This window comes from Branchiostoma lanceolatum, chromosome 1 (assembly GCF_035083965.1).
Source record: "Branchiostoma lanceolatum isolate klBraLanc5 chromosome 1, klBraLanc5.hap2, whole genome shotgun sequence".
Taxonomy (NCBI): domain Eukaryota; kingdom Metazoa; phylum Chordata; class Leptocardii; order Amphioxiformes; family Branchiostomatidae; genus Branchiostoma; species Branchiostoma lanceolatum.
Window position 1 is genome coordinate 24,851,710 of NC_089722.1, and position 14,399 is coordinate 24,866,108.

The 14,399-nt window shown below is 39.1% G+C and overlaps 1 protein-coding gene across 5 annotated transcripts in view; it reads right to left on the reverse strand.

Moving 5' to 3' along the window:
* The window catches only part of LOC136443855 (ubiquitin carboxyl-terminal hydrolase 32-like), a 33,109-nt gene that overhangs the window by 15,218 nt on the left and 3,492 nt on the right, over positions 1–14,399 (reverse strand). For 2 of the 5 annotated variants that reach the window (XM_066441251.1, XM_066441227.1), the window contains exons 3-20: positions 13,381–13,486; positions 10,169–10,290; positions 9,623–9,785; positions 9,003–9,134; positions 8,590–8,697; positions 8,102–8,217; positions 7,505–7,537; positions 6,212–6,289; positions 5,373–5,456; positions 5,102–5,163; positions 4,824–4,929; positions 4,252–4,653; positions 3,958–4,098; positions 3,422–3,563; positions 2,755–2,909; positions 2,025–2,106; positions 1,637–1,714; positions 694–747 (exon numbers count right to left, since the gene is read on the reverse strand). In XM_066441251.1, coding sequence (XP_066297348.1) covers positions 694–747; positions 1,637–1,714; positions 2,025–2,106; positions 2,755–2,909; positions 3,422–3,563; positions 3,958–4,098; positions 4,252–4,653; positions 4,824–4,929; positions 5,102–5,163; positions 5,373–5,456; positions 6,212–6,289; positions 7,505–7,537; positions 8,102–8,217; positions 8,590–8,697; positions 9,003–9,134; positions 9,623–9,785; positions 10,169–10,290; positions 13,381–13,486 — 2,164 coding nt within the window. The remainder of the gene's footprint in view (positions 1–693; positions 748–1,636; positions 1,715–2,024; positions 2,107–2,754; positions 2,910–3,421; positions 3,564–3,957; positions 4,099–4,251; positions 4,654–4,823; positions 4,930–5,101; positions 5,164–5,372; positions 5,457–6,211; positions 6,290–7,504; positions 7,538–8,101; positions 8,218–8,589; positions 8,698–9,002; positions 9,135–9,622; positions 9,786–10,168; positions 10,291–13,380; positions 13,487–14,399) is intronic. The other 3 variants (XM_066441258.1, XM_066441243.1, XM_066441236.1) reach the window with 2 other exon arrangements.

The following is a 14,399-nucleotide window of genomic DNA, read 5'->3' on the forward strand; positions in this document are numbered from 1 at the left end:
GTGATAAGGAGAGCCATTGGGCTTGGTCAGCCAAAACTGCAACACAACACAAGAAAATACATACAGTGCAAAGTGTGTGATGTTGGTGACTATACAACCAATGTCAATCACATCCAGCCAAACACGAAGTCTAGAGCAAATCATATACAACTACTGTGCAGATGTCAGAAACTCAACAAACAACACTTGTGCATGATTGTACAATGACATCTTGGAGGAAGGACAGACACAAAACAATGAAACACACACAACCACAACACAGTCACAGAATCTCATCTAGTCTTTGAAAACCAACTACCCGTAGTAGACGTGTTTAGGAGACCTGTGGACTACAAAATGTCGCTTTAGTTTAAAAGAAAAAATATCAGTAGTCTACTGGAAGGGTAGGAATGGGTTATTAATGGCAAATAAGACCAACTGCAAAACAGTATACAGTACATGTATGAGTAAGAATAGTGCATTTAGTAACAGAAAGCAAAATAGGACACTGAATTTCATCCCATTGTAACCATGACAAAGTGAAAAAAGTGAAGTTTAGGAATTAGTGTAGAAATAAATTGATTTTTAACAGCAAAAAAATGCTAAGAAAAAAGCTAATGTTAGCAAACGATAGACTGTATAAGGTAACGCCATGGTACGGTGGGGATGGCAGGGGGTTCCACACACAGGTACACAGTTAGCATGGGAACACACCTGAGTTTCGGTAGAGGATCTTAGCCAGATTAGACAGACCAGCTGATTCCATGGCTGCGTGCGGAGGTGGGAGGATAGAGAACAGCAGTCAGGAGGGGGTGGGGGGTGCTAGTGGGGAGGGGGGTGCTTCCCAGATTAAAACACTCTGACTTTCCAATGTTTTAAGGTCAATTCTAATTGTTTCAATTCCAATTCCGTTTTTCAAAAGTCTATAAAACGTTGTAGAGACAATTTCTGCACAAAACAACTTATTTCGCAATTTGCAAAATCAATATTTCTGAAGAGCATGTGCATGAAGTTGCTTACTGAAAGCAATCAAATTAATCATTTTGCTTTGAAAAAAAATTACATCAGCATACTTTGCATGAAGTCAAAGACGAAAGTTCATAGCAAACAGAAAACAATAAATATATGTGTAAGTAGGTAGAACCAATTTGCACATGGAGTTTTAGAAGTTGAGAAGATTAAAAAATAACACCTTTTATTTCACATATTTGCAATGTTCATGTAGGTTACTCAATGCCTCAGAAAGGGCACAGAATTCTCGGAGAAACACCAGGACAAAGAGGGTCAGAGAGTAGTGCTGTGTACAAAGCAGAGTAAGAAATTATAGGAAGAGTATGTGATAACAGTTAATATGTGGACTTAGTAGTAACAGGGACATATGTGAATATATTGAACAGCAGTGTCTAATTCTATCCCTTTCATTGTTCATATCCACAGCATTCAGAGATGACATCACCATGTGTGATTGAATGACAAAAATACAGAGGCACAACTGAATCTACAATAGGAGGGAATAGCAAGGAGTCAAAATAACAGAACAGATAGTTCATTGAAAGGAGGTAGAATTCTTTAACATTCTCATTCTTACTGTATACCACACTTTGTAGGCAACAAGGTGAACCAATGAGACAAAAGTTGACAAAAACGTATTCCTGACCTTGTTTCTTCTCCATACGATTCTTCTGGTTGGCTAAAGACGACATCTCCTCTGGCCAACTCATATCTTTGTTACGGACTGGAGAAAATAAAGAAAACAGCATGTTTGTTGGGTCAATTCTATCGTTTTTGTATAATGTATTGCTTTGTTGGCAGATTGCCACAAAACACTGATGAGGGATACCCAACAAATAGTTTCAACTAACAATAGTTGATGTAATTCAAGTACAGTCAAACCTGTATCCAACAACCACTCAAGGGTAAAATCGGACGGGACTGTCTCAATGTGGTTGGTTGTAGGATACAGTTAGTTGGATGGACAAATTTGACTGTATATAACAAAGTAAAACATAATGAAATTATAGAAATTGTCTATGTTTTCTTGTTACCTTCTATAAGAATCTGCTGATTGTCCTCGATGCCCAGCATCTCCAGAGTGTGGTCCTCCTCTTCAAGGAGATAAGCATTGCTCTGGAACAAAGATAACCGTCAACATGAAAGTAAAGAGTAAAATTGAGTTGCAGTCACAATACAGGGATCAGTAGAGAAGAGGGCCACTCTTACTTTGATATACATTACACATGTGCGTTTGTGAATATTAGTCATCCAGGTCCCCAGAATTGAAGAATACAATTGTAATTGAATCTATACCACTGGATTACTGCATTTTATTTTCAGACATTTCAAGTGTCCACCTGATAGTTTAAATTTACATCAGTGAAGGAAATGATTTACATTGTACTGTTTTGAAAATTGGTTTTGAAAATTTTAACATTTTCTATAGAACTTGACTTGTTGCCTAGGATATTTTACACAAAACTTAAATATTGTGTACACTTGACTCCAGTGCCATTGCAAGTCAACTCACACTCCTCCGCAGTGTTGGAAATCGATCTAGACCAACGGTTTACCCAACCCACCACATGGTACGTGTCAGAGATATCTGCTTATGTAATACGTGTAATACATAAATAGACCTCATGAGGGCTACTCGGGATCCTGGGCCCGAGAGCGCACTTCACATAATTCTAAGCCCACGACCTAAACCCATGGCTTCTTCGCAGCGCTGGGTACAAGCGTGAGGTCAACTGATGATTGCCAAGATGTTCTTATAATTACCTCCTCCTTGAAATTCCAGAGTCTCATGTCGTCCTCTCGGATGCGCAGACGGTTGCACAGGTACTGGTACATCAGCTGCAGGGTGGTCATCCTGCTGAAGGCTGCCACGTACGCCAGGTACCGCCGGGGGGTGGTGTTCATGGGGCCTGTGATACCTGAATGCAAGGGACAATGGCATCAACTCAAAACCTAATGCATACTAAGAAAAATTTTTTTTCTTACTTATTTCAAAGTTCAATGCAGCAAATACTTTAGGGACACGTCATATATCAACCAACACCCTGGGCACTTTCTAGCAACCGTTATATATATATAGGCACCGTTAAGTCGTTGAATCAGGAAGACCAGATGAGCAAAAAATGGTGCTGATAAAACAAGAAGTTACTGCATGTGAATAGGATACATTTCTTTGTAGACATTGATATGGCTGACAGCATTCATTACTCATTACGGTAATACATGTATGTGGAACTTATTAGCATTGTTATAGGCAAAGGCATAGATATCAGTCTTGATATTTAGTACTGCTCAAGAACGTGCCATACATTGTACCTGTTACAATTGTTGGGCTTTGATTTGATTTGATTTACTATGACTTGCTCTAACTATGATGATTACAAATTGAAGTAATATATGCTCTTCACTCCAGCTGTTGCAGGGATCGTACCTCCAGGGCCGAAGTGAAAGCCTCCCAGCTGAACCCCCGGCGCCCCTGCTCTGGTCTGAGGGGCTTGGTGCCGGAGCAGCCGTATACTGAGGGGATACAGCTCCAGTTCTGCCGTGGGGTCCCCATGGCTGGGGATAATCACCTAGAAATAACAGAAGACCAATCAGAGCTACCTTTCGAAAAAGAGTAGGGGCATGCCCCGGTGTGCGATGGTCCAAATCTTACAGTCCGGTCTGGGATGACATCTTGAAAAGGTGATAGTTCACCTGTTATGTCAATCCTTCCACAAAATGTGGTAAATCGAAATAAATAAATAAAAAACAAAGGGGTTCAACGGCAATGTTTGGACAGGGCAACCATTCAAAACTGCACAAAAATTTATGTTCCACAGTTCCAGTGTGCAGGAATTCAACTGCCATGATCCCTATTGCAATTTGCACTTTGATACAGAATTGATACACAACACAATGAGGCGATTTTACAATGAAATCATTAAATACAAATTAAGTAAACAAACAGATATCACACAGACATACCGTTCTGGGCAGAGCAGGGGAACCTCCATACCAGTTCTGCAGAGCCCGCCACACTGGCTCCGGGAGAAGTTCATAGTCCCGCCCTCTGATCAGGATTCGGTCTCGCTTTAGACGTCCACCCTCATTGGTCAACATCATAACCTGTGTGGACCAACCAGAAGACAGGATTGTTGTATACTACTAGTGGGAAAATGTGAAGCATCTATTAACTTACTAGGACAAAAGTAAATACAAGCAAAGATGTGCATACCTAAATAATTGACACTTCTAGGGTAACTCAATATATTTCCCCACCTTTCGTGTTTCCGGTATGATTAGTTGTGTGTTATCAATGGCTCCAGGGTTCTGTGGAGGTAAGGGATTGGGCGCGAGATGTTTTCTCGGTAGCGTTCCTCTCCCTTCGCTTGACATCGTGCTCGCTCGACTCCCTGAGCTGACGGAACTGGTTCTTCTAGAGTCCGCATCTCCAATGTGGTTTGCAACATGGTTCAGGGTTCCATTCCCGCGTAAGCTCTCTACCGCGGAGGAGCTTTCGCTGTAGAAACCACTGGTTCTGGACACGGATGAGGCCTCATCTTGGGAGAACTCTTCGCTGATTTCATCCCATGCATGGGCCAAACCATTCAAGTGATGGGGAGGGAGGCTGCCTGAGGAACTGTTTGAAGAGGTCTCCCAGCCATTGTGGTATGACCTTCCCTGAAATGGGAAGAAATGTCTTCACATCAGGCAATGCAAAAACCTATTGAAACATGCATGAAAAGGACATCAAATTGAATTAATTGTCAGTTATTGCTGTTATTGCTGTTGGAGAAGGGACTTGAAAAAGAGCTCTATACAAAAAGTAAAGTTGGTAAAGTTGAAAGTACCTGGTAGTGTGTGAATTCACACCAGTTCTTCCACCAGGCCATGGACACCAGGTACCAGGTGTCCTTGTTCCGGAGACCCTTTCTCTCTTCCCTGTCCAGCCAGCCCCTACAAGCGGTAGGAAAATATCAACAGTTGGCATTCACTAAAAGAAAGGCATTATATTCTTTACATACTGAAGGTTCCAAGTCACAATGCAATTTTTAGGTACAGAAGAGAAGATGATGTACTTTGTGACAACATACACTTGATATGTCTGCGCTCTTTATTATCATCTTACCTGACAATTTCTCCCTCCTCCTCTGACCAGGCAGGTCTCAACCCCAACACTACGTGGCATACCTGTCAACAAAACAAAACAGCTAATATCAGTACAACGGAAGTGGGACTTATGTACTGTATCATTCAAACATAAATTGACACAAATACTGTGTAACTTCTAATCTAAAATGCGTTAAAAGACATGCTAATGGCTCTACTGATTACCCTATAGCTAGAGAGTACTTTGATAGACACACAGACAGCAGAGTTAGATTATCATGTACATGTACCTGAAATAGGAGCTTGAGGAGATCGTTGGGCAGCCTGTGTCCCATGGACCAGATCTGATACTCCTCCAGGGTAATACAGCCGTCCTGGTGGACAGAACACATGGTTTTACATTGACAGCACAGTGTTGCCTTTCTGTTGGATATTGCATGACATTGAGACGAAGAAGCGAGTAGAAATAAGTGATCCTAGCCCCCGGGATTCGAACCCACGCCGAAACCGGGCAGCCAAAGGCACGCACGCCTTAACCACTAGGCTAAAAGGTCTAGACCAGTTAGACTGGTCAGTTGGAGGCGCTTGAACCCCACTGTTACAACATGTGTAATTTTTCTACCAAGTATGGGAACCCTACCATTTACCTGATTCACCTAGCTACACAAAAAGCTACACAAGCTTCCACATTAAAGTCATGAGTACTAGTTTAATTCCTCTTAGTTTAATACACCAAAGACAACATGCACTACTACTCCTTATGCCAGGGTCACGTTAACTTCAATTCCAAAACAAAGCCGGGCTGAACAACTTGCGGGGATAAAAAGTATGATATAAAAGACAACAAGACTCACAAAATGTTGAAAAAAAAATAGTCATGAGCATCAATTTGTGTACATTTCTTGAAACACTTTTATTTTTCGCTCCCACAAGCAGACTGGCCAGGTACTGGTTTGGAAATGTGACCCTGGCAGGGCTAGGGCTGTTGCAGTGTGTAAGACAGTAGCTTTTTCTAAATAGAAATCTTTAATTAAGTTTATTATTTTCATCCAACAAAATAGATTCACATGCATTCTTCAATGTTGCACCAGAGCCATTAGATTTGCTTTCTGCTTCATGAGATCCTTACCTGGTCTGTGTCATGTGTCTTCAGGATGTCTTTCACAATGTCTTCAGCCCTCCAATGGGTTTTATTCATGTCTGGGTCCTGCACACACACACATAAAACATTCAATAGGGTTGCAATTCATCAATGTACAGACAATCAGCAAGTTTACGTTCTAATCTCCAAGAAGATGTGTGGGAGTAGCTATAGATGGTAATGGTTTCCAATCTCCCCATTGTTACTCCCCCTTACACTTGCAGGGAATCAATCAATCAATTAGTCAATCAATCAAGCAGGGAGGAACTGAAATTTCCACTGGTCCACATCCCCTTCAGCTTACATGCATGCATCAATCACATGTTCCTCATTACTCCATTTCCAATATTATAAAATGGCTGTATTACAATGTACAGACAACAGAATGTACTATCAGATTTTGAACTAGATTGTCAACAGGTTTATTTTGGTACATGTACTACGTGTATTACTAGACACAGTCACTTGTCCAGTGCTGAATACACATCCTATATGCTTTCACTGCACACAGGTTCACAGTGTTCATCACAAGTGAAAAATTAGAACATTTTGAATAGTTTGCATAATCACACACCTATCCAATGCAATGTCACACAAAAGGAAGCACATTGTGTTAAGTGAGCCATAAAGAGCACAAAGCACCAAACTGTATACTACATGTAGTAGTATAATCTACATCTTACTTGACACTTTTGATGCTTTTTGCTAGGTGTTGACTAAACATACTGTCACAAAACCTCAAAGTATTGAATTATCTCAATTCACTAATTAGAAAATGTAACTATGTACATGTAGTTGTCTATGATTAAGATGAAGACACCCTAGACCACTTTTTTCAACATCATGCCCAGGACACGGTTAACAGTTCAGAATTTTCTATGGGATTGCATGGGGAGAAAGGCTAGATAGAGGTTAAGAAATATAAACATTTCATAAACATCTGATAGTCTGACAATCCATAACATGATCAACAGTCACTTCCAGGGTTGAAGGCTGGGTTGCCTTTAAGTTTAATAGAACTGTAAGCTTCTATCAACGCCTGGCCAAATAAGCCCATCCCGGTGATTTTGCCTGCCTGAATTCAATCAACAGCCAATAGTTACTCGAGGGCCTTCCAGCAACAGAGGGCTAAGGCAAAATTTCCTTAGAGGCATGTTAGACCTTGTGCCAAAGATCTGGTCTGTGTGGACCCTGCTAACAATCTGGGTTCCAGGTTAAACTGTGCAGCAGTTCGGTGATGAACACATTATGGCTGCAGGACAAGTGAGGGAGGATACTAACCGCCACATGCACTTCATTTTCCCACTGAAATCTCTACAAGAAGAAAGAAAGAGAAAGAGAGGAAAGTACTGAGATCCATTGTCCAGAACTCCTCATACAGAAATGCAAAAAGTACAAAATGCAGAAAAACAAGGCAAGCAAAGAAAAGCAAACAAGACGACCACAAGGGTGCGAGCAGACATACTGTGCAACTAAAAGGCTTTGGTAACATCAATTACACTAACTGACACTACAATACATAACGAAAATACTGTCACAAAACAGTGCAGTATGTCACAGAAATGCAAAGAATAAGCAAAGGGGAAAGCTCACAAGTCACCAACATTGCCTCTATGTGTCTAGCATAACACATTTTGAAGTGTACAACTTCATTACATCATAGAATACGTACCTCTGCAGTCCACAGTGCAAGTTGTGTGTCACTTCTGATTTGTAGAGCGTGAATCTTACCTGGACCAACTTGTAGTCTCTGTCACAAATACAGCACAAGTTGTAAGCAAGTTGTTATCTACATATACTGTACCTGTCTATACCTCAATCTGCAGTAGAGCCATATAATGACAACTTGATGTTAGTAAAAAAAGTGCAAAGGTTTACCGTATGGATGTCAAAAACATTTTCCTCATGGATGATGATGAGCATGGTAGCCATGGCAACAAGCTCCTCCCGGTCCAGCAGTCCATCATGGTTGGTGTCGAAAATTTTGAAGCAGACTGTAGCAGATCAGATATCATAGAGGGAACAAGTACATGTATTATAACATGGTGCTTGCATCACTGACCATTGCAATGTTTTCTGTACAATTAACCGTCTTTAAATGATGATATGGCACATGGGGCTCAGGCTATTTCACTTCTCATTAATCTATATGATTAAATACTGACCACTTTGAATTTAGAAAGACATCATTAAAATTTCATAGATACAATGTTGCAAACCTTGCACTGAAACTAGTTACTGAATGTACGTTCACGTTTCATAGTTCATGCACAAGTTCATCTATCACCTTTGTGGATAAAACCCTTAAGAAGTTTTCAAGACGATCATTTTCTACTTAAGGATAAGTAATAATTCTGTCCCCTCACATTTCTGTCTCTCAGCTAGTGGTCCCCTGCAACAGGCAGACAGCCCGCAACAGATCTCCTTGAAGTCGATGTGATTGTCTCTGTTTTCATCAAAGGCATTGAATAAACCTGCAAGATCGGAACAACAAGGTAATGAAACAGTGTGTAAGATGCTACGTGTGTAAGATGAAAGGTATCAGATGGTCATGTATCAGGTTCATAAGAAATATCAATTTCGTAAGAGCTAATGTTTATCTTTATGGTTCTAATGTAGAGGTACAGGTTCGACTGAATTTTCATTTATTTCATGGTTCACTTCGCTCAATGTATGGAAATTCCTAGACAAAATCATACAACCAAGCCATTAAGTCCCTGAATCCAGTCCTGTTCATAACTACATAGCACATGGACATGGGAAAAAATTCTGAAGTCACCTTCACAAAGTTCCTTTGGTACAGGAGGCACCATGAGGATGGTAAACGTCTCCAGATCAAACCTCCCCGTCTTGGACTGGCTTTTCAGCTGCCAGTAACGTTTCTCCAGCTCTATTATATCTGTCTCTTCCACTGGAAAACAAAACTACACGTAAGACATTTCATCTACAAAATAATGTATAACAAGAATAAGTAACAGATGACTTCTCCAAAACACATTGAGATGTTCTCATGATTATATCATTTTCCATCCATCTCCCAAAAAAAAAGGTAAATTCTTGCTCAGGAATTCTCAGCAATATTTTCATTCATACAAATCATATCAAAAGCATTCAGGCGTTATTTGGGGACCCGGTTATATACCCATGTATACAAAAGAAGCAACCTATATATAACAGCCTCAATAAAATGACAGATAAAAGTAGATGTCCTTCCTACAATTGTTTTGAATACATCTCACATAAAAAAATTGATCAGGAATTCTTGGCAATATTTTCATTCCTGTTTGAATACAAATCATGCAAGCATTGTTTGGGAACCCTGTTATATAGTCATATACAAAAGAGGCAGCCTATGTGGAATAGCTTCAATAAAATGACAGATAAAAGTAGATGTCCTACAATGTGTGACACCAGCCAGGGTCTGATAGAACGTTGGGGTCTCGCTGTCGTCAGTGAGAGTGACGCAGACCCCGCCGCTGTTCAGCAACCATCTTGTCACCGACGTGGCATCGGGATTCGCCAACAGCCAGCAGCGGAACTCGTCGTACATCAAACGTTCATTCTGCCATTTAAGGAAAAATCATCCAGTTCATAAAAACATCAATGACCAGGTGTACACAATTTCATCTAGATTCTTAAAAAGATGTTTGGAAATGTGGATGGCTATGAGTATAAAAGAATGTTTAATACGTTTCTGTTTGGACATAATTGTTTGAGACATACAGCCTATTTCTGTAATGCGCCAAAAATAGTTACTCAAGGAACTGGAGAAAATTTGGAAATTTTACAAAAGTTTCAAAATTTTATCCAGTTGCTTGAGTGAATATTTTTGGCGTATCTTATTACCTGGATGTCTAACCTTCATCAACGTATTTCTATAACAATTAACGTCTATCGTAACTAAAAATATTGAGTGACCATTACTATTGAAAACAGTTTTCCCACCTGTGCAAAGCTGTCCTTGATGACTTGTGGTACATGTCCACTGTCACATGCCAGGACCATGGTCTCCATGTCACTGCGCTGCACATGGCTCAGGGCATCATTGGCGTACAGAGCAAAGATGACTGCAGAAACAGACAGATACTTCCTTTTACAACATTTGAAAGTGCTTCCTTCAACTGGCCATACCAATTCATTTTTTTGGTTTCCCCTGATTTCTAATTTGGCATAACATGTTCCATTCTGGGCAGATGTAAACTCAAAAATGCTCAAATTCTGGTACCAACAGTTGAGGAAGTTGAAGACCTAACTCCTAGCTGCTCAACTTCAAGTTTTTATTGAAATATCTTTAGTCGTAAGCTGTGAAAGGATATGTAAAAAAAACTGTACATGAAGTTATTCATGCATTAAACCTTTCTGCGCAGTACAAAATGCCTTATTTTATTTTCATCTTGCTGTACCCCTCCATCAAATTTCCCCAAAAACAAGACATTACATTGGTGAGGCCTAATGGGTCTTTTAAACACAATTTGATCCTGATCTTCTTGTCAGAACTGATCTTTTAATGTTGATAACTATTTCTCAGGCACATGTTTTAAGACGATTTAACAAATTTGTAGCTTTTTCTGAAAAATGAAGGCCAATAAACATTTCTTTATCATTTTAACCTCATCATATGATTTCTCTAGTATCATACTAGATTTTGACCTAATCATATGCTTCTAGTTTACCTGGACCTGAAAATATTCATATCTAATAACATAACACTGTTGGCTTAGTTATGCTACTTCCCTTGGGGATTGTGAGGGGAATGTGTACATCAACAGAATCTTAAGTTGAGCTTTATTAATAATCCCATCTTTGATATTCATATCAATGCTCAGAAATGATAGAGAGCAATCTCATCATAAAAACATTTGAGACATGTGACTCACTATCCAGAATAATGAAATTTGCATAACAGTCTGATGTAATTCACAGACAAGTTCAAATCTTATTTACAAATGTATACCAAGGATAGTATTGAGCACTGCATGATTTCATATCTCAGGAAAACCATATGGTCCATGGTTGACTGTATGACACACCCATAATTGAATAATAGAATAACATGTCTGAGTCCCAGCAATTACGTAATCAGTGGATGCTGCCTGCAAATGAATTAATCACAGATGCTTCAGAATCTCCAAATATGTCTCATCCTTACACTGTTGTCTAACATGTGGGTTCTATCTCTAGCTTGATGTCATTACACACATAGTTAAATTTCTGGGAACTTAACAACTTGAGTCCTAAAAGACTGATAACATAGCATTAAATATCTTATTGCAAAAATCATTTCTTAAATTCCAACAATAATCTAAGGCTTCCTCAGTCCAAGTATGTATGCTGCTTAAAATGTACATTACTTCATTTCTATGTGGGTGGCTCGATCGATATTGGAAGGAAGCTGCAGTAAATATTGGATCGAAGGTCAAGTCCCAAGGGCAGAATTTCCCCCCTTAATTCCTGGGGAAAATGGTGAGTTACGACATCTGTTGTGTTATCAGATGAAGGGCGCCCATGTCTGGCCAATAAACGCACAGGCGGGACAAAACAGCAAATTAACAAGTAAGCAGTTGGGCCCATTTACACCAGATTTGCATTTTTATCACATTTTCACAGTTTTTCTTCCTCTTGAAATGTTTTATCCTATATTGTCACATTATATTTATGCCAAAGCATGTGCAGACAAGTACATAAAAAAAATTATAGAGTAATATATGACAGCTCAGAAAATGTGTGTTCCAAAATTCAATTCCTTGCATATTATGATATAATAAACTAGGGTGATCTGCACTGAAATCTATTAGTCTTGTGAATATGACATAACATATTTTATGAGTACAGACTGCACTACACCTTTCCTAACATGGTTCAAGGTGACACTGTCTGAAGATTTGGTAACTCAATCCAGAAATCTTGTATGCTACGATGTGATCACTTACACTAGTTACAGCAGCTTCCAGGGCCTAAAATATCCCTGGCCTATAGTGGATTACATCTTTGTGGTCAAACAGCACACATGTATCAAATATGATGACTGCTCGCTGCACTATGCTGCAGAAAAATATCCTTCCAACAGTTACTTTGGCGTAATTTGGCCATCCGACAAGTAGTTATTATTACATGACTAATCTTGGTTTATAGCCCATCACCATTCTTTACGACCACCTCTTTAAGGCAAAACAAGACGAGGCCATTTTCTCAAAATTTACAGTTCAATTTCCCCAGGACTACATCACTTTGACTTGACTAATGGAAATATAAAAAATCTGCTGTGGATGATATACCTTAAGACTTCAAGCGATAATTCAGACTTTCCTTCTGAAATATTGACATCTGGTCCAGGATGACATTCTTGAATTATACATTTGAAGTAAATGAGGCGTGTACACCACATCTCCACCCATTTTCAAGACTCCTACTTTTATTGATTTTCTGAAGACCATTCTTCGGATAAGGCCGGGATCTAAAAAATGCATTGTACGCACCAGCACTGCTCACGTTGGCTTTGTTGTGATATAACGATATTGGAAGAAGCAGCAATGATAGAGGCTTATAGAGTATTTCTGTCATTAGTCACTGTAATCATTGGATGTTGGAGGATAGACAGTCCATCCTTACTTGTTGACTTTTCTGCAAATATTATGTGTTTCAATTTTGTTTCAAATTCTTAACGTCTTCTTACTTGAAATAAGGTCTTGTTGAGTTGATTAATTGGATGACATCCTTGGACGCAGCAATTTTCGTCGATTTCCAAAAAAAAAGATGTTTTTGGTCATACTGTAAACCGAACAAAGCAGCTGCAAATTGTGAGAATATATGCTGTCAATTACACACTAAAATTTCAGAAAATGGATATTATTGTCATAGAATGTTAAAGTCAAATCCAAAGTTAACATTTTGAAAAAACAAAAAGAAAGAACCTAATATATAGATATTTCCGTAAACCATACTCTGTGTTTTGTTTTGTTCATCCTTCCTGTCCATGCAGGTTCATAATGAAGGCAAATTTTTTTCTGCCGAACTTTTTTTTATTTGCACACACGCAACAGTTTTAGGGTTCCCAAAGGATGTCATCCATATAATCAAATCAACATGACCTATATGTAATTTCAGACCTGTATAGAAAAAGTATTACTTACTTTAAAACTAGAAGGGAGGATACTTACATTTTATTTTCTCCTCTCTCTTGCCTCTTGTCAGCAGGACCAGACCACACACCATATCTGGGAACTTCAGACCCTTCGTGTTCCCTCCAAATATTTCATAGATACGCTGGGGAAGGGGAGGAAAAATATGGTGAACAAAAGACACGTGTGTACTGTTCAGTATAGAGCTGTGTACCTAAACAAATTTTAGGTACAGGTACAGGTACAGGTACACGGGTTAAGGTACAGGTCCGGACCTGAACCTGTACCTAAACTACTTGTTCGGAAAATGCTAGATTTTCAATAAGGACAAACGCATGTTTGAACTGGTAAAAACATAATATTTGTGTGCTAGGTATTATCTTTATGAAAACACAGATGAAAATTTGACTCCAGCCATGCAAATGTCTTTTCTGTGCTTTAGAGCACTGCCACGGTAATTTCATAGCAATTTTATCTGTCAAAGTGGTCATCCCTTGAGTCAGGTCCAGTACCAATACAGCAGGGTCAGGTATTTTGGACCTGTACCCGGTACTGTATCGGTACAGTGTACCGGTACACAGCTCTAGTTCAGTACATTTGTACATTTAAATGTGTTATGTAAAAACAGAGGGGTAAAAGAGACGACAACATTTACATCTTTTAGATAATTCTTATGTTCTAAAACACACTAAAAAGTTGACAATAACTCATGTAAGTGACTTCCTCATGATAACTCCCAAAGAGCTTTATTTTAAACATCAAGTGCAACGTAAGAAAAGTACTAACTTTCATTTATCAGTAGCAACATCTCATACTGTCTGAAGTGTCCATATTAAACAGCAACAGACTGGTTTATCCTCATTACCCACTAAGCCTTTGGAAAGTATGTTACTTATAATGTTTCATCTAAATCATATCTTATGTTTTTATACTAATTAGCAGCTACTTTAATCTATCTAGTTGATAATGATGTCATGATTGATTGTCAGATATGTGACCTTTAGTGTAGCTGTAACCTTGCTTCAAATTTTGAAGAGGTCATTAATTGTAAAACACAT